The following is a 22,944-nucleotide window of genomic DNA, read 5'->3' on the forward strand; positions in this document are numbered from 1 at the left end:
ACCTGAAGCGCTTGCTGCAGAAGGTCAAGGACTGCAGTCTTCAATATGGATTGAAGCTCAACATCAAGAAAACCAAGATTCTCACCATAGGGCCAATTGGCAGCATCAGTATGGATGGTGAAGAGACTGAGATAGTTAACAGTTTTAGTTTACTTGGATCCAGTCAACACTCTTGGTAACAGCAGCCAGGAAATCAAGAGACGAATTACATTGGGAAAGTCAGTTGTGAGGGACCTCTCAAGAGTACTGAAAAGCAACGACATCAGGTTGGAGACTAAGGTGCACTTGGTCTGGGCTATGTTCTTTGCAATTACGTGCTATGCATCGGAGAGTTGGACAGTGAATAGGGATGACAGAAAGAGAATTGATGCCTTTGAGCTGTGGTGCTGCAGAAGAGTGTTGAATATACCATGGACTGCTAGGAGAACAAACAGGTTTGTCCAGGAGAGGGTAAAGCCGGAATGCTCCTTAGAGTCAAGGATTCTGAAGCTTCGTCTGATATACTTTGGGCATGTTGCAAGGAGGGAGGAGGAATTGGTCCTTGGAGAGGGACATCATGTTTGGCAGAGTGGAGGGGCGGCACAGGAGAGGAAGACCTTTGATGAAATGGATCAATTTTGTGCCTGGAGTGGTGGGAATGAGTGTGTTTGAGATGGTGAGGTTGGCACTGAATAGAAAGACTTTTAGGGCTCTTGTACACAGGGTCGCTCGCTATAAGTCGCAAGCGACTCGATGGCACATAACAACAACATGCAGAAGAGATCATTAAGGAGGCTGGACTTTATGAGGAGGAAGGTGGCATCAGGACTAGAGAAAGACTCATCAACAACTTGCATTATGCTGATGACACAACCCTGCTTGCTGAAACTGAGGACCTGAAGAGTTTGTTGCAGAAGGTCAAAGACTACAGTGTTCAGTATGGACTGAAGCTCAACAGCAAAGAAGACAAAGAGTCTCACCAATGAGCCAATATGCAATTTCATGATAGAGAAAAGATCGAGGTTGTTAACAATTTCAGCTTTCTTGGTTCCACAATCAACCCTCTTGACACCAGCAGTCAGAAAATCAAAAGATGAACTGCACTGGGAAAATCTGTTGTCAGGGACCTTTCCAGAGTACTGAGAAGCAAAGATGTCAGTCTAGAGACTAAGGTGCACCGGATCCATGCCATAGTCTTTGCAATTACTTGCTATGCATCAGAGAGCTGGGCAATGACTAAGGATGATAGAGGAATCATTGATTCCTTTGAGTTGTGGTGCTGGAGAGAAAGGTCTTGAACATACTATGGGCCACCAAGAGAACAAACAGATTTGTCCTGGACAGGGTAAAATCAAGTTTCTCCTTAGATGCAAGGATTTTGAAGCTTTGTCATATGTACTTTGGGGAACATGGCCAGGAGGAAGCAGTCTTTGGAAAAGGACATTAACTTAGAAGGGTGGAGGGACAGTGAGTGAAGGAGAGGAAGACCCTGGATGAGATATACTGACACAGTGACTGGGGTAATGGAAGCAGGTGTGTCGGTGTCAATGAGACTGGCTCAGGATAGGGCAGGATTCAGAGTTACTCTACACAGGGTCACTATTAGTTGTAGTTGACTCATTGCCTATTAAAACTGCCAAAAAAAATTATGAAATATCTCACCCGAGTAACAATAGCAAAATTCAATAGAGCAGCAACAAATAATGGTGAGGCTGTGGAAAATGGATCCCATATTCACTGCTGCTGGGAGAGTAAAATGGCGCAACCACTCTGGAAGGTAGTATGATGCTTTCTCAAAAAGTTGGAAATAGACATACCATTTGACCCAGCAATTCCGCTACTAGGAATATGCCCTAAAGAAATCAGAACTGCCCCAAAACAGGTATATACACAGCCATGTTTCTTGCTGTGTTGTTCACAACAGCAAAGAGATGGAAACAACACAAGTGCCCATCAACAAACAAATGGATAGAGAAGCCATGGTATATTCACACAAGATAATACTATGCAGCACTGAAAAAGGACCTAATGAAATATTATCCAAAATGGGGGACCCCGGAGGACATTATGCTGAGTGAAATATCTCAATCACAAAAGGACAAATACTGCATAATGCCACCGTTCTAGAACAGGACTGACATGAGTGTTGAGAGTAAACTAAGAAAAGAGGGGATAAATAAGGTATATTGCATTGAAACAGATAAGGAATAGAACTACTTAAAAAGAATATATGATTGAGTATTGTTTGCATGATAATAGTCCAGATTAAGAGCTGCATAGTAAAATGGACTGGGATTGGGGAAGGGGGGATTATACAATAATGAAAGAATTTTTTTTTAATTACAATTTCAGTGAAAATTTACAGAGACTTTGGATTTCCATTCACTCACTGTTGCACTTTTCTCCCCTCCCAACCCTCTCCCCTAGTACACTACCCTCTTGGAAAAGTAAAAGAAAAATTTTTTCATTGTTTTACAATTCCTCCCCTCAGGTCCACTCCACTGTGTAGCCTTTGCTCTGACTCCTGTCATACCAAAAATACCTAATAATTCTCCCTCTTAAACAGTTTTCTCCCTCATCTGTTTCAATGCAGTATACATTATTGAACCCATCATTCTCAGTGTCCCCCAAACCCCAAGGTCAGTCCTGCTTTACAACAGTGGCACCATTTGTCCTTTTGTGGCTGAGATATTTCACTCAGCATAATGTCCTCCAGGGTCACCAATTTTGAATATTGCATTAGTTGCTTGTTTTTCAATGCAGCATAATATTCCATTGTGTGAATATGCCACAGCTTCTCTATCCATTCGTTTGTTGATGGGCAATTGGGTTGTTTCCAACTCTTTGCTATCATGAACAAAGCCGTGATAAACATGAGTGTGCAAATATCTGCTTGGATGTCAGTTATGGTCTCTTTGGGGTACATTCCCAGTAGTGGAATTGCTGGGTCAAAGGGTATCTCTATTTGCAACTTTTTGAGAAAGCGCCATACGGCCTTCCACAGTGGTTGCACCACTTTACACTTCTACCAACAGTGAATAAGGGTTCCAGTGTCTCCACAACCTAGGCAGCATTTGTTGCGTGTTGTTCTGTTAAATTTTGCAATTCTGACTGGGGTGAGATGATACCTCATAGTTGTTTTGAAAGAATTTTTTTTTTCAAAGAGAAAAGCAAACGGCATAGGGGCAGGGAAGAAAATGGGCAACAATGAATCAATGGAAATCCAAGTTCTCTATAAACTTTCATTAAAACAAAAAAAAAAAAAACCAACCCAAAACTGTGCCAAGAATGCCTATCTTTATTTCTGCATTGTCTACTCCATGTTTTATTATTCCACCAATAGCCATTTCCTCTGCCCCTTGACTTATCACACTTATCGGAAACCTGATGTGTAGACATGCTGCAACAGCCTTGAACAGTGATCCCCTTGCTTCCTCATGTCCTGAGGTCATCTGTCAGAACTATGACATACTGCAGTGCAAGCAAAGGAAAGAGAAAGACGGTAAAAGCAGTCATCTATCGGTTTCTCCATCTTCATTCTGACCTTTGGCTGAGGAGAAAGGCTGATTATAAGAAAAAACTGTGGTAAAAGACTTCTGCAAGGAAAAAATGCTTGAAAAAAAATTTGTGTTCTGCAATAAAACCCAGAGTAAACTGTTCAATAAAATGACAACATCCTCGGGAGCTCTGGTGGCCTAATGGCAAGAAGCTGCACTGCAATTCTAGAGGTGGGCAGTTTGGAGGGACAATCTTCTCCTGTACCAGTCAGATCTTATTTGACAGTACACACACACAAAATAAAATAAAATAAAAAATTACAACACCCTTCTGGAAGAGATTAAACTGGTATGCTGAAGAGCCTTATCAGATGCATCATGATTGTATAAATCTCAGTGTACAGATCTGAAGTTCTGTGATTTCTCATCTGGTAACTATGTGTGCCTATGTTTATGAATTTGCAAAGATGACTGAGTATAAAACCTGATGTATATTGTACCAACTGTTATATGTAGCCCTGTAATACTAACATTAAAACTTCATGCATTAAACATTCCTAGATTTGGTGAAGGGGGAAAAATGTTTTTAAATTCTTTTAGAAAGTTTAGTGATTAGTTCCCGAAGGAGCACGGTTCAAATCCACCAGATGCTCTCCTGGAGAAGGAGGGGCAATCTTCTCCTGTGCCAATCCGATCCAATTCGACGGTACACAAGAAAAAAAAAAGTTAGCGATTAGCAAAAACAAATATGTTGTTGTTGTTGATTGCCTTCAAGTCAAGCATGACTCATAGCGACCCTACGGATAAAAAAGGCTTGAAGTCCCTCTACAACCATCGACATTTGCCTAAGTTCATAGTTTCGAAAGGCATCTTGTTTAGGAAGTGGATGCTACTCCTGCTTTCAAGTATAACTGTCACAAAAGCACTGTGGCATCAGTGTATTTTCAAAAAGTAGGAGTATCTATAGTAGATGTGAGAGGTCTAAGAAAATGGGTTGAAAGGATGGGACTAGGAGGTCTAATGAGCAGTTTCACGTTAATTGAATTCTTTTTTATTAGAAAGAAGGACTTGAAACAAATGTAACAAAAAGGAAAAGTCAATCCCGGTCGCTGGTATTAATCTATTTTTAGTTCTTTAATAAATAAAGAAAAAAGGTACCTAGATGAAAAGCCGTTAGTCTGTGGAGTGGGGAGCTCTGGTTGTCTACTTCATAGGGAATTGCGCTACTAACCCAAGAGCTGTGACTCTGGAGGTTCAAATCCACCAGCTGCTCCCCAGAAGACAGTCCTCCTCCGGCTGTGTGATCTGCAGCCTCGGAAACCCTCTGGAGGGCCAGACAAGGCTCGGTTCCGACTTGGAGCCCAGGCTCTGCGGACACCTGGAAGCCCTGCGAGGAAGGGGATGTGAACGCGGAGGGGCAAGTGCACGTGCCTGGGAACCAAGTGTCCCCTGAGGCCGGCGCGCCCACTAAGCCCTCGCCTCGGACAGGAGCCACGAAGAGAGGCATACACTTGACCGTGGGCCCTGGGTGCGGACAGGGTTTTTAAGAACTGGGGAAGTTTGAAGGGCAATAGGTACCAAAAACGCGGGAAAGGGCATGGGGTCACAAGACGACAGGAAGGGGACGCAGACATGGCGAGGTGCAGAAGAGGACCCCAGAGCGGACAAGCGGACTCGTGGGGGCGCTGGAGCGAGGCAGGGCAAGGCAGGGGGCGAGCCGAGGCGGGGAGGTCCTTCCAGGGCTCCCAGGAGGGAGGCACAGATAGGGGTCATAGCGGCACCGGAAGGCCGGGGACGACCACCCCGCCGCGCCCACACTCACCTCAGCGCCGCAGCCGAGCGGCCGCAGGGCCCCGCCGCTCCGCCAATTAGAGCCGACCGGAAGTGACGCGCACGAACGCCTACACCCGCCCCTTCCAGCCAGCCGGTTGCAGTCGCTGCTTGGCCGCTCTGGGCGCGGCGGCGTCCAAGACTCAGGTTCCGTCGATTAAATAGCAGTGCTGTGAATCTGGGCATTGCGACCACCAGGTGGTCTAAGACCTCGAGTTCACCGGGCAGAGATTATGGCCAAAGGCATTGGTGACCATTTTGATCAAGTTACTATAGTAATTATTTCTCACGGAAATTCTCTGCTGAATCACCCCAACAAAAGAGCAAGGCCTGGGGAACCCCACTCTCCCTTCAAGGCTGTCCGCTCACCTGGGCTAAGTCGATACTTTCTGGTTGAAGCCCATTACAGGATTTAACGCATTGCTCCCGACCTTACAAACGCGCCATGTTTACTATAACGAAAGATAGGGAAGGCCTCTATCCCTAAGAACTCAAATCTATGCCAGGCTGTCTGTCTCATCTCCAGAGCCACATCCAAAGAACATGCAGTAAGTTGTCCTTCCGATGCCTTTGAGCCTAACCCCAATACCCCAGTTTACTGAAGGACGAGCACTGTTCATCTAAGCCAGCCCCAAAGCCGTACAGAGATTGGGCAAAACTCCTAAGTCCCTCCATGCCCTTTCAACCATGCTTGGAAGGCAGTGGGTATTATCCTGTGCATTGGGACAGCAGAGCTGGTAACCTGTAAAAGAGCTGACTGGTCGAACAAGGGCCCACTGAAAGGAATGCTTTCATTGCCTCTATGTCTAACCCACAAATATGCACTATGAGCGATGCATCCTGCCCATGAATATCCTTAGTCTAACCACATCCCATTTGGGAAAATCCTACCCTTCTTTATCCATGTTCCTCTGTGATTCATATGGTTTCCAGAGGTGGATATTTCAGAAATGAATAGCCAATCCTTTTTTTCCTAGTCTATCTTTATCTAAGAGCTCTACTAAAACCAGTCCACCATGGATGAACCTGTCAAGGGGGATTATTTCCTAAAAGGTCCAGGGGCCTCACTGTGTAAGAACTAGAAAGTTCTGACTTAGGTGTGAGACTTTGATAGAACACTGTCACAAAAAGACATCAAGCCAGAGTAAGCAAACAAAACAGTTTTATTAGACATCTGTAATAGAACATCACCTAACAGAGAACTACAAGAAGTACAAGCTGGGTTTAAAAGAGGTCATGACTAGGACTAGAGACATCATTGCTAATGTCGGATGGATCTTGGCTGAAAGCAGAGAATACCAGAAGAATGTCTGTGTTTCATTGACTACGCAAAAGCATTTGACTGTGTCAATCACAACAATTTGCGCGTAACCTTGAGAAAAATGGGAATCTCAGAGCACCTACTTGATAGTGCTCATGTGAAAACTATACTTAGACCAGGAGGCAGTTGTCAGACGCAAGCAAGGAAACACTGCAGGGTTCAAAAATCAAGAAAGGAGTGTGTCAGCAAGTCTCCATACCTTTTAAATCTGTATGTTGAACAGATCATTTGGGAGGTTGGTCTTTGGGAAGAGCAATGTGGCATCAAAATTGGAGGAAGATAGATTGTTAACAAATTCAATCTGATCTAACTTGCTCCGCTCCACAATCAACACTCTAGGAAACAGCAGTCAAAAAAATCAAAAGACAAATTGGATTAGGAAAGTCAGCTGTCAGGCACCTCTCCAGAGTACTGAAGTGCAATGATGTCCGTCTAGGTGTTATTAAGGTGTACCTGGTCCTGGCCATGGTGTTTGTAATTACTTGCTATGCATCAGAGAGCTGGATAATGATTAAGGATGATAGAATTGATGCCTTTCAGTTGTGGTGCTGGAGAAAAATATTGAACATACTATGGACTGCTAAAAGAACAAACAGGTCTGTCCTGGAGTGGGTGAAACCAAGCTGCTCTCTGGAAGCAAGGCTTGTGAAGCTCCATCTCATATACTGTGGGCATGTTGCCAGAAGGTACCGATCCTTGGAGAAGGACATCATGCTCGGAAGGGTGGAGAGACAACTCAAGAGAGGAAGACGTTGGATGAAATGGATTGACTCAGTGACTAGGGTAATGGGGGCAGGTGTCACAGAGACTGAGATTGACTCAAGCTAAGACAGGGTTGGCACCAGCAGTCAGGAAACCAGAAGACTAATTGCATTTGGGCAGTCTGCTGTCAGGAATCTCCAGAGTGCTCAAAGACTAAGGTGCCCCTGATCTGGGCCATGGTCTTCTCAATTACTTGCTATGCATCAGAGCTGGACAATGACTAAAAGGACAGAAAAAAATCAATGCCTTTGAGGTGTGCTGTTGGACCACCAAGAAAAAAACAAAATGGGTCTGTCTTGGAGAGGGTGAAATCAAGTATCTCCTCAGAGGCAAGAATTTTGAAGCTCCATCTCATATACTTTGGGGATGTGGCCAGGGATGACTAAGAAAAGGACATCATGCTCAGAAGAGTAGAGGAAGACCCTGGATGAGATGGATTCACACTATAACTGAGACAATATGATTATTATGCGTTTCCAAATGAGACTGGCTCAGTATAGTTGTTGTGTCGAGTTGCCCGCCACTCATGTACAACAGCTATAAATCCTGCCCTGTACTGAGCCAGTCTGACTCCAACACATTGCCCCAGTTACTCTATCAATCCAGTATATCTAAAGACCCAGTCTTCACCTTGGAAATTGTGACAGCAGAGTAGTACAAAAGAGCAGAAACACTAAATCACAAAACTATAATCGTGGAGCATAAGGTCAGGGACAAGACCCTTTCCCCAGTACTGCCTTAGACAAAAAAAAAATTCCCTGAAGCTGGTACAGAGGATTTGGACATACATCCTCCTAAATACAAGACAGGCATCAGCATAGAGACCAACAGCTGTGTGAGGCACATCATAGAAGTGACTTGTAGCATAAGCCATCAGATCAAGTGGTGGCTGGGAAAGAGTAGCTGGGAGGGATAGGCAGGAATCCAAGGGATGCTGACGTAGCAGGGAAAGGGAAAAGATAAGACACAGGCACTGGGGATGGGGGCAGGGGACAGTGAATGTGTTGGTTATTTCTGTAAGGGGAAGTAACAACAGACTATCAACAGGTCAGAATAGATTTGTCCCTCTTTATCATACATAGCGCTTAAAGATTCTTTCCAGTGAGGAGTGAAGTTAACACAGATTTTGATTAATTTATGATGCTGCAAAGCTTCTGATGGACTTATGGTGGCACTTGAGAAGTATGCTCTTTGGCTATTTTTTTTTAATGAGTCCTTTTTCTTGTTATAGCCCCACAGTGTAACACATCATTGTTAACAGTTTGATTGATTTGTTAGCATAGCATTTCCTTTGCCATTCCCTATCAACCCCTATGGCATGTCACACCGGTGGCATAGCTTTCAGCATCTCAGCACTCACAAGTTACCTCGGTACAATGAGTTAAGGGATGTACTAATTAGAAAAGCTAGATATCCCAATTACAAAGTAATTAATGACATGCAGATACAACAAACTGATATTTAAGTCTCATAATTCAAGATGCTACAAATCTGAAACCTGGTACCTATTACTTGCTGCCATGGAGTACAATTCATTGAAACCCTATGAACAACCTATCGGATTAGTTCTATCCTCACAATCTGACACACTCAAGCTCATTGCTGTAGTCATTTTACCAACATACATGGCAAAGGATCTTCTCTTTTCACAGCCCCTCCACTTTCCCAAGCATTATGTCCCTCTCCTCTGAATCATTTCTCCTAGCAAGTTGCCAGGGGAGAACTTAAGATGAAGCAGCTTCATCCTCCTTGCCTCCAAGCAGCATTCTGGCTGCACCTTCTCCCATACATACCTGTTTGTTTTTGGCAGTCCATGGACACCAGTTCTAGGGGAAGGTTCTCTTCCTAAGTTCTGGAGGACAGCCCTTGTCTCTGACCTTCCACTCCTGGACCACCTTCCTGTGATTTATTGACTCTGCTCTTCCATGCCAGGTGCATGGCTGGCACAGAATGTCCCAGGTGAGGCCTGTTTTCACTGTACCTTGTATGTTAATGCCCCTTACTTGGGCTGAGGGCAGCAGTCATGTGGAAAATACTTTCTTCTGTCACTGCTTGCAGGGCTGAACAAAAAGCCTGGTGGAAGTCAAGGGACTGGGGGATAGAGGAGCGGTAATATTGGCTCCTGGCTGAATAGATAGCAGAGATGGGTGAAAATGTTTTTATGTTGCTGCTGCTTGCTGAGTGAAGACGCCTCAAAGCACTTGCTGCAGACCAAACACTGCAGCCCTCAGTATAGATTACATCTCAATACAAAAATCCTTCCCATTGGACCAATTGTCAGTATTACGACAGATGGAAGATTTACTGTTAACTTCATTTTACTTGGATCCACAATCAATACACGTGGTGCTCAGTAGTCTGTATTTATGTAACTCACCAAATCAAGAAGCAATGTTAGTTTGATGACTAAGGAGTGCCTGATGGTGCCCATGGTCTTTTCAATCTTTGCTGTGCTGAACAACAAACATGACAGAATTTATGCCATTCAACCATGGTGCTGAAGAGTATGACTATCCCGTGGACTGCCAAGGCAGTTTTCTCAAGACAAAGTACAGCCACAAGGCTCCTTATTTGTGCATTCTTGGGGAAGGTCCCAAACCCCTGTCAATTTCTCAATTATCATCTGGCCCTTGGGTCCAGAGATCACCTCATACTGCTCAAACAGGAAAAAAGTAGCAACTCATGGCCAAATCCACTGCACAATCACCCAAAGAACAAGGCCTGTGCCCAATAATTTGTAGTGGCCAACTCTTTTTCTCCAAAATTCTTTGCTTCTGTATCACATCTTTCCTGAACATGTAGCACCTTCCTACAGAACTAGAATTTCTTTTGAAATCTATGACCTAATGGGACGAACAAAGAAAATTCGTTTACAATGAACTTTGTGATTAAACTCAAAACTTTTTTTTTAAATAACACCTAAAGTTTATTAGATGACAGCACACACAGGAAACTCAATAGTCGAGGAGCCTACTATCCGTTCCCAAAGGGATCATCCTAAGAATTGAGACCCAAGAGGCAAACCCCGGCAAAGGCCTGGTCTGCTGGCGTGTCGCTCGCGGTTAAAAGGGCTGCCTGCAGCGGGCTGGGGCCCCAGTTATGCGCAAACTCATGCTCTTGCGCAGCAGCGTAACCCCCGGCACCACGGGGAGACGCGCCGGGGGCTCAAAGGCAGCGCGTTAAACTCAAAACTCTTAACCTCACTTTGTCGTCATTAACAACTCAAGTGATCCTATGACCAGAAAATCTTTGTTGTATCCTCATGATCAAAGGCATATTCAAGCCCACCATGTAAATTGATCTTTTTCTGCTAGGAGTAACCCAAGTATGGAGTGAGGCCTGGCTCTGACACAAGCAGGGTACACTCTACCCTGATTGGAAATGCAGCATTTTGGAAAAGTACCAGGCAGGATTTGTAGTTAGGCAAGATGATAAAGCCAAGTCTGAATATAAACAAGGTATCACCTTTCTCACCCCCAGGCCTAAGAGTAAGAGCAGTCACAGAAATGTGTAACTCAATCGTGGACCTAGTTATCTGTAAGATAGGTACCTTCAAGTTAAGGGTTCAAGGTTAAGACTAACCCTAACTGTTTGCATGGACATTTTCCAGCATTCACTAAGGTGAAGGCTATCATCAATAAGATGGGTTCTAGCTACACATACTTGGGGCTCAATTCCAAAATTAAACAATTTGTACCTTAACATCAAGCCCAGGGACGTTTGCTGTACCCCAACCAAGCATCCAGACACAGCATGACCTTCTAAGCCTCCACCACTTCACTGGTGTCTCCTGGTGAATGCAGCCCAGCCCCAGGAAGACCTTCCCCCTGAGACCATGGAACAGTGCACTGCTATGTGGCAGGAAAACTGGCTTTATTAGGTCCCTAGTTCTCTTTCTCTTGCACAGTTTTGGTTCCCCGGAGCCGCCCAGTCCGACGAGCAGCAATGAGACCCACTTTCCGGCCAGCCGGGGCATCTCTGCGGATGGTAGAGGGCTTTCCAATGTGCTGGTGATTGCCACCTCCAAATGGATGCTCCACTGGCTGTGAGAAAAGAACATAGTGTTAGTGTGGTGACTCCACCTACCAATACAGTGTGAAATGATCTCCCTTTTTAGACAAACCCTAGAACCCTCCCCCCTCCAGGCCCCAAATTCCCACCCATATTCATGGACTCTACTCACGTTCATGGCTACACCCCGTACACGTGGCCAGCAATTCCTCTTTGCCTTATACTTGTGGTAGGCACGGCCTGCCTTCAGGATGGGCTTGTCAATGCGGCCACCACCAGCTACCACACCTGGTGGAGAGTCGGTACCTCAGGGATAGGTGAATGCCCTCCCCCCACCTTGGATACAGCTTGCAATTCTCAGCTAGCTCCTAGCACTCGCCACCATCTCTGCACTGTCAGTTCCAAAGAGATTCAATTGCACAACTTCCAAATAACCAAGTCCCCAAGAACCAAGTCGCCTCATTCCCATTCCCTTGTATCTGGTAAACTGTTGAGTTTCTCCAAGTCCATGTGACCATAACAGACCCTCTCTCAAATCACATGGGAATGCTCAGTTTTCACTATCACTGCATGTCACCAACAGGCCACTCAACTCCCACCCACTACTGCCAGGTTCTGCTACCTCTCACAAACTTTACAAACAAGGATGACTTAAAAAAGAAGGTGGAAGACAAAATTAACAAGCAAATCTGGATTCAAGGTCTTTGCCTCTTATTTCAAGGCTCTACACAAACCTTTGGGAAGACCCTTTTCTGCCAAATCTCACTCAACTCCAGCCTTGCCTGAACACAGATCAGAATCCACTTAAAGTGCTCAAGCAACCGATAAAGTAAGCTGCAGCTCATCGAAGCCTAGCCCACCAGGCGTCCACTCACCCACCACCGCTCTGTTGGCGGAAGAGATGACCTTCTTGGAGCCCGAGGGCAGCTTCACGCGGGTCTTCTTGGTCTCGGGGTTGTGGGAAATGACGGTCGCGTAGTTTCCGGAGGCGCGTGCCAGCTTGCCCCTGTCCCCAGGTTTCTCCTCCAAGCAGCACACGATGGTACCCTCGGGCATGGTGCCCACCGGAAGCACATTACCGATGTTGAGCTGAGCTGGGGGGAAGCACGGGGGTCAGTGTCCCCAGTTGAGGCCTGCCTTCTGACAATCTCCCTGGCAGCCTCTCCCTTCCAGAACGTACCTTTCTTGCCGCAGTACACGAACTGGCCCGTATGGATGCCCTCTGCTGCGATGAACAGCTCTGTCCGCTTCTTAAACCGGTACGGGTCGCGGAAAACCACCTTGGCGAGGGGGGCACCGCGGCCCGGGTCGTGGATGATGTCCTGCGGGGCGAGCCACACACATTAGGCCGCAGTCCCTGCGGGCCGACCCTCCCACAGGCCGTCCGCGCCCGGCGCCCGCACCTTCACGATGCCCTTGATGTAGCCATGGCGCTCGGCGAAGTCCACGGCGCGAAGCCGCGCGGCGCCCTTACGGTGCTTCACATGTGCGCGGAAAACGGAGCCGGCGCCCTTCCTCTGTCCACGGATTACACGGCCCATGGCAGCGTCTAGGAAATGCCCATGGTCAGCGCGCCAGAATTTCCTGCCTGCCCGACTTCCCGAGCCCAGCCCGTCGCGGCCGAACCCGCGGCCCCAGTCAGGCCATGAACCCCAGTGTTCACACAGGCCAGTCGCAGGTTTCTGTGGAACCCAGCACAGCGGATGGCAACGGATACAACAGACGCGCACGACCCTGCACCATCTTACCTCCACACAAGCGGGGCCGAGAAAAGAAAGACAGCCTCCGCGAGCCGCCTTATCTTCCGGGCCGGTGCCTTTCCTTCCGGTGCGCAGTGCACGTTGGGACATGTAGTCCGCGCACCTTCACTAGGCCAATAACCGCGCCGCGTCTGCGCAGGCGCACAGCGAGACCACGCCTCCCGCGCCCGGCTTCATTTCGTGTTACTTGGTAACGGTTCCTGAACGTTTCTACTTCTTAGCTGGGCGGCTAGTTGAGTTGCCGAAGGCTCACTGAAAACTAGGTATTTATTCAGTCTCAGAGACACTTCGGTTTTGTCCAGTGCTAGGTCCTCGAGAGGCTGAAGTGGTCAGACTGTGCTGTGAGTGTGGGGTTAAGAGACCAGGAGCGAAGGGAGGGACGGGGCTCATAGATGAGGGTGGGTTCTGGATGTGTGGAGGGTGACAGATGTCACACTCAGTGGAGAGAATGTGGAAAGAGACACTGAATGAGTGACACGGGCACCTGGGGACACGACAAGAATGACCAGAGTCCTCTAGAGTCCGGAATGGAACAACTGGGCAGGACTGTGGGGTCAGGGCTGGTGTCGGCCAGGACTTTTGAAGGATATCCTAAGGTCAATCATATGTACAAGGGCAACACACTTAAATCAGAAGTAATTTTATCAATCTGGATAGGAGAAATTGGTCACTATTGCTTGCAAGAAACACCTAACAAAGATCCAGTTTAAGAGTTGAGAAACATGCCATGTGAAATGCATGAAAGAAATGAATTCAGGCGGAGAGTCATCTGTGGTAGCTGCAAATTCATATGCTTGTATAATTACTTAAAAACTTGCTCTTTCCCATCGACAAATGAATGGATAGAGAAGCTGTAGTATATCCACACTGCATTGAAAAACAAGGAACTCATGAAATAATCAAAATGGGTGACCCTGGAGGACATTATGCTGAGTGAAATATCTCAGTCACAAAAGGACAAATATTGCATAGTGCCACTGTTGTAAAACGGGACTGACATCAGGGTTAGGAGAAGACTGAGAAAGATGGGATAAATAATGTACACTGCATTTAAAATGAGGGAGAGAACTGTTTAAAAGGGATATGTGACTAGGTATTATTGTCATGACAGGAGTCCAGAACGAAGACTGCATAGTGGAGTGGACTTGGGGGGAGAGATTTTGTAACAATGGAAGAATTTTACTTTTCAAAGAGAAGTGCGAACAGAGGGGGAGGGGTGGGCAGGGAGAAAGTGCAACAATGAATGAATGGAAATCCAAAGTCTCTGTAAATTTTCATTAAAATTAATAATATTAATAAAATTTTCTAAAAACCCAAACTTGCTCTTTTCAGAAAACTGGAGTATTGAATATACCATGGACTGCTAGGAGAACAAACACTTTCGTCCTGGAGAGGGTGAAAGTAGGCTGCTCCTTAGAGGCAAGGATTCTGAGGCTCCATCTGACATACTTTGGGCATGTTGCAAGGAGGAACCAGTCCTTGGAGAGGTACAGCACATGAGAGGAAGATCCTTGATGAGATGGATTGGCTCAGTGACTGGGGTAATGTGGGTAGATGTGTTAGAGACAATAAGGATGACTCAGGAGAGAGCATGGTTTTGAGCTGTTGCTAGAGTCAGCGACTCAGTGGCACATAACATTGGTGTTCAATGCTTCAAACCTAAGATGATCATGAAATTCAGATGGAATTGATTCAAGATCATATCTTGGTTCCTGTGGATTTGTTTTCATTTCCTTGGGCCTCAATTTCAACTTGCATGTGAGTAAAAGATGATCTGACCTACAATCAGCCCCTGGCCTGGTTTTGACTGCTGCTACTGAGCTTTTCCAATGATCTCTTCCACAAATGGAGTCCATCTGATTCCTATGCAGCCCATCAGATGAGATCCATGTGTAAAATCATATTTTTGTGCTTTTTAGAAAAGATATTTGCAATAAATAAATCATTGTGAATACAAAATTAAATCATTGTATTTCAAGCTTCCTTTCTGTCACCAAGTCCATATTTTCCGACTATTGTTCCTTCTTCATTGTTTCCTACTTTTACATTCCAGTCACCAATTATCATTAACGCTTCCTGATTGCATATTCGGTCAATTTTGGACTGAAAAATTCGGTACAATTTCTCAGTTTCTTCCTCTTCAGCTCTAGAAGTAGGAGCATATATTTGAATAATAATAGTGATAAGGGGTCTTCCTTGTATGCACATGGATATTATCCTATCACAACATTGTATTTCAGAATAGAACTTGAAATTGACTTTATGACTATGAATACATCATTTTTCCTCTGTTTTTCATTCTCTACATGGTGGTGGTGGTGGTTGTGTACCATCTAGCTGGAAACGACCCACACCTGACCCTCCAGCAAGTTTTCAGAGGCGGATAATCGCACAGGAGGAAATTGCCCATCCTTCTCCTGAGGAGTAGCTGGTGGATTCAAACAGCTTGCCTTCGGGATTGCAGTGCAGCTTCTTGCCACTAGGCCATTATCTGATTCTAGTGGTCAAAGATGGTTCATCTCATCTCACTAATGCTTCGTATGTCAATATTCATGTGTTCCATTTAATTCTTAATAATTTCCAGTTTGCCAACATTCAAGCTACGTACATTCCATGTTCCAATTGTTAAGCGATGTTTGTTACTGATTTTCCTCATTTCAACTGACTGCCAATCTGGGCTCTACCACTACACTTCTTTCACTATCCTCTTTCTTTAGTGTTCATAGGGTTTTCAAAGCCCTGTTATTTAGAAAGTAAATGGCCCATCCTGCTTCCTGTTGTTGTTGTTGTGTGCTGTCAAGTTGCTTGCGACTCATAGCGGCCCAATGTACAACAGCCCTAAACTCTGTTCTGTCCTGTGCCAATCCCACTGTCTCCAATACACCCATCCTGATTACCCCAGTCACTGAATCAATCCACCTCATAGAGAGCCTTCCCCTCCTGTGCTGTTCCTCCATCCTCCCAAGCTTGATGTCCCTCTCCAAGGACTGGTTCCTCCTTACACCATGTCCAAAGTATGTTAGACGGAGCCTCAGAATCCTTGCCTCCAGGGAGCCGCCCAGTTTAACCCTTTCCATGATGAATCTGTTTGTTTTCCTAGCAGTTCATGCTACCTTCAGCACTCTCCTCCGGCACCACAGCTCAAAGGCATCAATTCTCCTTCTATCCTCCTTAGTCACTGTCCAACTCTCTGATGCATAACAAGTGTTAGCAAAGACCATAGCCTGTATCAGAAGCACCTTAGTCTCCAGAGAGACACCATTGCTCTTCAGTACTTTGGAGAGGTCCCTAACAGCAGACTTTCCCATGGCAATGCGCCTTTTAATTTTAATTTCCTGGCTACTGGTGCCGAGAGTGTTGACTGTGGAGCCAAGCAAACTAAAGCTGTGAACAATCTCAGTCTCTTCACCATCCATCCTGATGCTGCCAATTGGTCCAGTGGTGAGAATCTTTGTCTTCTTGACATTGAGCCTCAATCCATATTGGAGGCTGCAGTCCTTGACCCTCTGCAGCAAGCGCTTCAGGTCCTCCTCAGTTTCAGCAAGTAGGGTTGATCTTCCACCAATCTTGACCCCACATTTCTCCTCATAGAGCCCAGCCTCCGGGATGAAATGTTATGCATACAGGTTGAAAAGATATGGAGATAGGACGCATCCCTGGCGTATACCCTCCCCAATTTTGAACCATACAGTGTTTCCTTGCTCTGTTCTGACACCTGTCTCTTGGTCCAAGTATAGGGTTCTCATTAGCATGATCAAGTGTTCTGGGATTCCCATTCTTCTCAGAGTCAGCCACAGTTTGTTATGATCCACATTGTGTTATTATATCACAGCTTCTCTATCCATTAGTTTGTTGATGGGCACTTAGGTTGCTTCCAACTCCTTGCTATTGTGAACAAAGCTGCAATAAACATGGGTGTGCGTATGTCTGCTTGGATGTCAGTTATGGTCTCTGGGGTATATTACCAGTAGTGGAATTGCTGGGTCAAATGGTATCTCTATTTGCAACTGTTTAAGAAAGTGGCATACTGCTTTCCATAGTTGTACCATTTTACACTCCCACCAACAGTGAATAAGGGTTCTAGTGTCTCCACAAACTCATCAGCATTTGTTGCTTGCTGTTAAATTTTGCTCTTCTGTCTGGGGTGAGATGATATCTCATAGTTGTTTTAATTTTCATCTCTCTTAGAGCTAGGGATTTCGAACATTTCTTCATGTGCTTGTTAGCTATCTGAATGTCTTCTTCGGTGAAGTGTCTGTTCATATCTTGTGCCCATTTTTCTATTGGATTATTTACCTTTATCTTGTTGTGGTGGGTGCCTTCATTTTGATTGGAAAAAGACTTTCCAGATCAAGCATTCTGAGTTGTCACTGTGTGCCTTTGAGTCAGAAAGGGACCCTTCAGTGGGTATTTATAGGCAATAAATTGCACAGAAGAAGATTGTTTCTCTTTCGCAGCGCAGCTAGTGCATCAGCAGCACAATTCCTGTAAAGGTTCTAAAAAGTGATGCTTTTTAGTTATTTTATTAACCACAAAAATGGCACATTGAGACAGATCAACTTACAGAGTTAAAACGATGTGAAGACATGCATACTTACTCAACTATGCACTGTGCGCGGAAATGACAAACCACCAGTGAAACGAGGAGGCGTTCAAGTTTACAAAAATCATTAATTTAAAAAATAGGTTAAGCAAGGACACTAAAGAGAGTGAGCCGTTCTCAGATCCAGCAGTCCTACAGTTAGAAACCTCGCCTGCAGAAACAATTGCGCATGCACGAAAAGATTCTTTTTCAATGCTATCATTTGCAGCCTCTGGACACCCCTGCTTCTCTTCTGGCTGCTGTACACTGCCCTGCCTGCCCTCTGCCAGCCATTTGGACCCGAGTCGGCTGCCTCCCGAAGCCTAATCCAGATGCTTGACCACTAGTCTTTCTGATTTGGAAAAGCTGGCGACTACTTCTGGGCACCAGATACAGGGTTGCCCACCCCACGGTTGCTCACTCCACCCCACCCCACCCCCAACCTCAGTCTACTTCTCAAGGCTGGTCAGGTCTCCTCGGCCAAGAGGCCCACCTACTCCCAGCTCGGTCCAACCCCTCGGTTCTCAGGCGGCGGGGCCGGGACCACCGAGATGGCCGAGCCTCCGCGCCGCCTAGAGAGGCCAGCAGTCCTTCAACCGGTGGGATGCTCGCGTTCGAGGCCCGTTTCCGGCGGCGTCGCGCTCGCTGGCCTCGGGTGATCTGCGGGGAGGGTGAGTCTGCGCGGCGGCGGCGGTGTTGCTGAACGTGGTCCAGGGATCTCCGGCCGCGGGCTAGCGGCCTCCGTCCTTCTGCCTCCGGTGGTTCTGGCCGGACGCGGAGGCCTTCCTGCTCCGCGCTCCCGCGGGCTCGCTCGTGTCCCCCCGGATCATCCCCGAGGAGTTGGTCAGGGGCAGCCGGCGCGGAGGATCGACTGTCCCCGGAGTCGCGGGCTGAGCCTCGCCGCCCTCCGGGCTGGAGCAGGGCGAGCGTCCGCCGCAGCCTCTGCAGGATGACCCTTGAGCCCCAGGGAACCCCTTTTAGGAACTTCAACCCCCACACTATTCCGGGGAGGCCTGGAATTAGGGACCGTGACAAAAGGCGGTGCATTTAGCGGAGCGGGCCATTTCTCCAGTTCTTCGTTCTGTGAATTCTGGCTGCTGTTCAGTGTCTCCCACCCCACAGCTGCCCTCTTCTTGACCAGGCGCCCGGTGGGGGTCCTCCCTACAGTGGACACCGTTGTCTGAGCCAAAAGAGTCCTTAGGGAGTTGTCTTCTTATTGCAATCCCCATAAGGGGACTGGACATGGGTCTGGGTCAAGCGAGTGATCTACATCAGAGTCAGAAATTTCTGGGGTTCACCCTCCTCTTGTTGCCTGGACTTACTGTGTCCATCCCTGTCTTCTCTCCAGCCCATCATTCTGCCTAATGGCTGTTATTTTATCTTCACTGGCACCTCAATGCAGACTTATGTGCACTCCTAGAGAGTCTTCTCGGCTTAGTTAACTCTTTTTTTTTTTTTGCTGTTGTCCATTTAATAAGCCTAGTGGGAGAACTCACAGCCCTGCTGGCGAAATGTTTGCATCAAATTCAGCAGCCTCAGCCAACTTAGAATAAACACAGGGAAGGTTTTGTGGTGGTTTTTTTCTTTTCTTTTTCCTCTTTTTAAATTATTATTAATTTCAATGAACATTTACAGAGATTTTGGATTTCCATTCATTCACTGTTGCACTTTTCTCCCCACCTGCCCCTCTCCCCCCAGTTCGCTCTTCTCTTTGAAAAGTAAAAGAATAAAGAAGCTTTATTAATGGGTCTCCTGAGTGGGATCCCTTGGTCTGGCTTAGTTAACTCTTGTACACCCTAAAGGTCTCCCCATCTTTAGGGAAATAACCTATCAGACTGAGTCAGTTTCCTACTGTAAAAACTTTACATGCTATGCCGTGCTCCTTTGTACATTGGAGTGCCTGGCAGTGAAATGCTTGATAGATGCCTGTGGAGGTCTGTCTCTCACACATAAGCGGATGAGAATGAATGGCACTTTGAGGGAGATGTTTAGGTGGCAGCCCTCCTCCTTTCAGAGGACAACTAGGGTTGGAGGTAGAGGAGTGGGAAATCAAGATCCCCTTCTGTCAGCCTGGATGTGCCGGATGTTTCCAACACTTTGAACTCTGTGAACCCTTCATAACTACACACAGGGCTCTCAACCAGGACGTGTGGACACCAACAAACTTTATGGTAGGAAGCCTGACAGCTCTACCCTCACTTGCTCTGTGAGGACTTCCACTTGCACCCTACACTGGGTACCCTCCTGATCCTGCACCCTGGACACTGTCCCTGCTTGATCCTCACTCAAACCTAGGCCCAGCTGAGGCTCTGTGGGGGAAAGTGTGTGCCATCACCATGGTCTGGCATGAGCAGTGTCTTCAGGCCCACTCATCCCAGGACACAGGGCCTCATCAACCTCAGTGGAAGGATACTGCCTGCAGTGGTGGAAAAGAAGGCAGAGGTTAGACAAACAGTAGCCCTGTGTTAGCCATGTGACTCAGCATGCCACTGCCTTGCCTAGTAGGTGCCTCCAGGCCCTCCTTGGCCACATCTTCGCAGCTGTACTCGTAACTGCAGGCAGCGTGTGTTCACAGTGGTACTGGTCAAAGGGCAGCCTGGTATGTGCACAATCCAGCAAGAGAATCAGAGCCCAAGTATGTGCACACTGAGGCCTCACGATCCTGCCTTCAGCAGCTTCAACATCAGTGAGTGAACCTGGGTGGCCACAACCACACTGGACAGCATATAGAAGTTCACTGATCAGGAACTCTGACAGAACATTCTGCAGTCATGAACACAACTGCTTAACTCAGGAATAAGTTCCATGAACACAACTACATAGAGACCCGTACAGACATACACATGTCATATACACCCATAAAGACCACACTCTGATACCACTTTAGTAAGAAGCAGCACTAGAACAGGTCAGCATGTTTCCAGGGCTGCCCCTGGCTAGGGTTTTACAAAGTCGTGAGTGTGTGGAGGTTTTAGCTCTTCCCAAATGTACTTGAAGTTTCCAGGAACAGACACGAGGGCAGTCTCTTCTGCAGAGCTGGGAGGTACCCAGTGCAGACAGGGAGCAGGGAGATATCCTAATGCAGTCAGAGGGGGGAGCAGAGAGGTGCCCTAGGTCAGACAGAGTTGGGAATAGGGGGGACCCCCAGAGCAGAGGGGGAAGCAGGGAGGTCCTGCAGTGCAGAGGGGAGAGTAGGTAGGTTCCTAGGGCACAAAGTGCAAGGAGGTTCCCAGTATATGCAGAAGGGGAAACAGGGCCCCCAATGCACACAAAAGGGGGAACAGGTAGGACCCAGTGCACACAGAAGGGAGAGTAGGAAGGACCCTCCAGTACACACAGAGTGGAGAGGTGGGGAAGCAGAAAGGTCTCACAGTGCATGCAGAAAGGAGATCAGGGAGGACCCCCCCCCCAGTACACAGAGAGTGGAGAGGTGGAATGTCCCACAGTGTACAGAGAGAAGGTAGTATGGAGGTCCCCCAGTACTGACAGAGATGGGAGCAAGGAGTTTGGCTGCAGAGGTGAGGTGGGCTTAGACACCCATTATCATATTAGAAACTCCTGGAAGCCATGCATGGTCCGTTCATTCTCTAAAGTCATGGGTTCCCCAAGCAGGAAAAAAAAAAAAGAAAGTGGATCAGAGAAGGGTAGGAACACTGTCAGAGGTACAAAGTTGAGGGTAAAAGGGACCAGGCTCTGTAGAGCATCCTAAGGCCTACATGGGTGATATTGGGCTGCCAATGGTCTCTACACCCTAGAAGTACTGAAAAGGATCTCTACTAAGGAGGACCAATATTTTCAAGCTGCTTTACTTCAAAACAAACTAGGCACTGCTGGCTTTTTCAGTAAGGAAGAAAACATCAGCATTGCCACAACCATGCACATCCACTGCCATGCCAAGACCAGCAGGCTGTATCTGGTGTTCCCATGCCCCTGTGCCAGTGGGCTCAGTCCTGGAGTTTGCGGTCACATCTCTTCTCCAGATCTGCCATCTCCTTCAGGACCAGGGCAACGCTGTACCTCAGCTCCTGGAATTTGGCTGCGGGGACCTCAAAGCAGTATGTTGACCCATCAGAGAGCTCCAGCTGCATCAGGATGCTTGGCCGTAGAGAGCGGGCCAGGGAGCTGGTGGAGATGGCCACATTCACTCGCCACCGAAAGTTGGTCACTCGCGGCAGCCAGGCACCCTGGTGTCTGACCACAGAGTCCAGAAGGGGCCGCTGGCTCCCAAACACCACACTAGACAGGTCTTCAGCCAGGTCCTGAGAGATGCAAAGCTCCTGGAGCTGGCTCAGGAAAGCTTCAGGTTTCAAACTGGTCATGGGCAGCCGCAGGGCCTGCGAAAGCAAGGTGTGCACACCTGACAGCAGGATGCCCAGGTGCTCTTCTGGCAGGCCCACGCTGTCCCCAAGGCACTGCACAGCCTCTCGGCAGTCCTCCCCTTGCAGGCTGCTGACCACCAGCTTTAGTAACTTTCTGAAGGTACTCCTGTCCAGCTCGCCCAGGAGCCGGGCCATTGCTGTCACCTGTGGAGGGGTCTGGGGCCCCAGGAAGCTTACCCGGCTACTCAGACTGTCACCAGGAAGATGCATGTATGGGGCTGCAGTCCCCACGACAGACATCCTGGCTTCCACCAGCCCAGAGGGCAGCTCTCAGGTGCTGTTGCCTGGAGGGGAAGGGAAAGGGAAAACTCAGTGATTCCTATGCCAATCCAGCCAAGACATGGGCCCTGCCTTCGGGGCGCTGGTCACTTTGGTGAGTGTGCCTAGGGAGCAGGAGAAAGGGTCACCTATCAAAGTAACTGGTGGTTGAGATGGAAGGGTGAACAGGAGCTAAGGGAAAGGAAAATGGGGCAGAGGGATGACCACTACAAACAGTGGAACAGGCACCCAATTATAAACATGCAGTGGAGAAAAGAAAAATGAGAACAAAGGTCCAGGTACAGGCGACATGGGCACAGTCAGCGCCTCTATGGCCACTACTCACACAGGACAACATGACTTCTAAAGTGTGGCCCTTATAGCAGTCCTGAAAGGGCTGGTCTCTCTGATTTTGTAGATGAGAAAACAGGCTGGAAACAAGACTTGTCAAAGTTGGCCTATCTACGCAAAAGTCGCCTCTGCAGGGCAGTAGACAGATGAATTCTAATGAGCAACCTGTGGCAGCAGGTGTCGTGAGGTATGCAAAGAAAAGGGCTGTGACAGT

The 22,944-nt window shown here is 47.3% G+C and overlaps 3 protein-coding genes across 3 annotated transcripts in view; all 3 read right to left on the reverse strand.

The window, feature by feature from the left end:
• The window catches only part of LOC102870301 (zinc finger protein 34-like), a 38,186-nt gene extending 32,694 nt beyond the window's left edge, over positions 1–5,492 (reverse strand). The window contains exon 1 of the mRNA XM_006879405.1: positions 5,299–5,492. Coding sequence (XP_006879467.1) covers positions 5,299–5,492 — 194 coding nt within the window. The remainder of the gene's footprint in view (positions 1–5,298) is intronic.
• Positions 5,493–11,245: 5,753 nt separating this feature from the next.
• LOC102851310 (60S ribosomal protein L8-like) lies at positions 11,246–12,944 on the reverse strand. Its single transcript, XM_006879219.1, has 5 exons — positions 12,804–12,944; positions 12,581–12,722; positions 12,276–12,494; positions 11,573–11,688; positions 11,246–11,432 (listed from the first exon to the last, which is right to left on the reverse strand). The coding sequence occupies exons 1-5, from the start codon at positions 12,939–12,941 to the stop codon at positions 11,274–11,276; spliced, it is 774 nt and encodes a 257-aa protein (XP_006879281.1). The 5' UTR covers positions 12,942–12,944; the 3' UTR covers positions 11,246–11,273.
• Positions 12,945–21,686: 8,742 nt separating this feature from the next.
• Positions 21,687–22,361, reverse strand: LOC102851726 (COMM domain-containing protein 5-like). The gene has a single exon (XM_006879220.1). It carries the CDS (start codon positions 22,359–22,361, stop codon positions 21,687–21,689), a length of 675 nt encoding a protein of 224 aa, XP_006879282.1.
• Between the last annotated feature and the right edge of the window lie 583 nt (positions 22,362–22,944).

The sequence above is a fragment of the Elephantulus edwardii genome, unplaced genomic scaffold (assembly GCF_000299155.1).
Source record: "Elephantulus edwardii isolate Elephantulus edwardi_28Jun2011 unplaced genomic scaffold, EleEdw1.0 scaffold00003, whole genome shotgun sequence".
In the NCBI taxonomy this organism is placed as follows: Eukaryota; Metazoa; Chordata; class Mammalia; order Macroscelidea; family Macroscelididae; genus Elephantulus; species Elephantulus edwardii.

Coding starts and splice junctions, on each gene's coding strand:
- LOC102851310 (XM_006879219.1), bottom strand. CDS start 12,941: ATGGGCCGTGTAATCCGTGGACAGAGGAAGGGCGCCGGCTCCGTTTTC. Junction 12,723..12,803: donor ACATCAAGGGCATCGTGAAG/GTGCGGGCGCCG, acceptor CTCGCCCCGCAG/GACATCATCCACGACCCGGG. Junction 11,689..12,275: donor CGCCAACAGAGCGGTGGTGG/GTGAGTGGACGC, acceptor ACTCTCCACCAG/GTGTGGTAGCTGGTGGTGGC.
- LOC102851726 (XM_006879220.1), bottom strand. CDS start 22,361: ATGTCTGTCGTGGGGACTGCAGCCCCATACATGCATCTTCCTGGTGAC.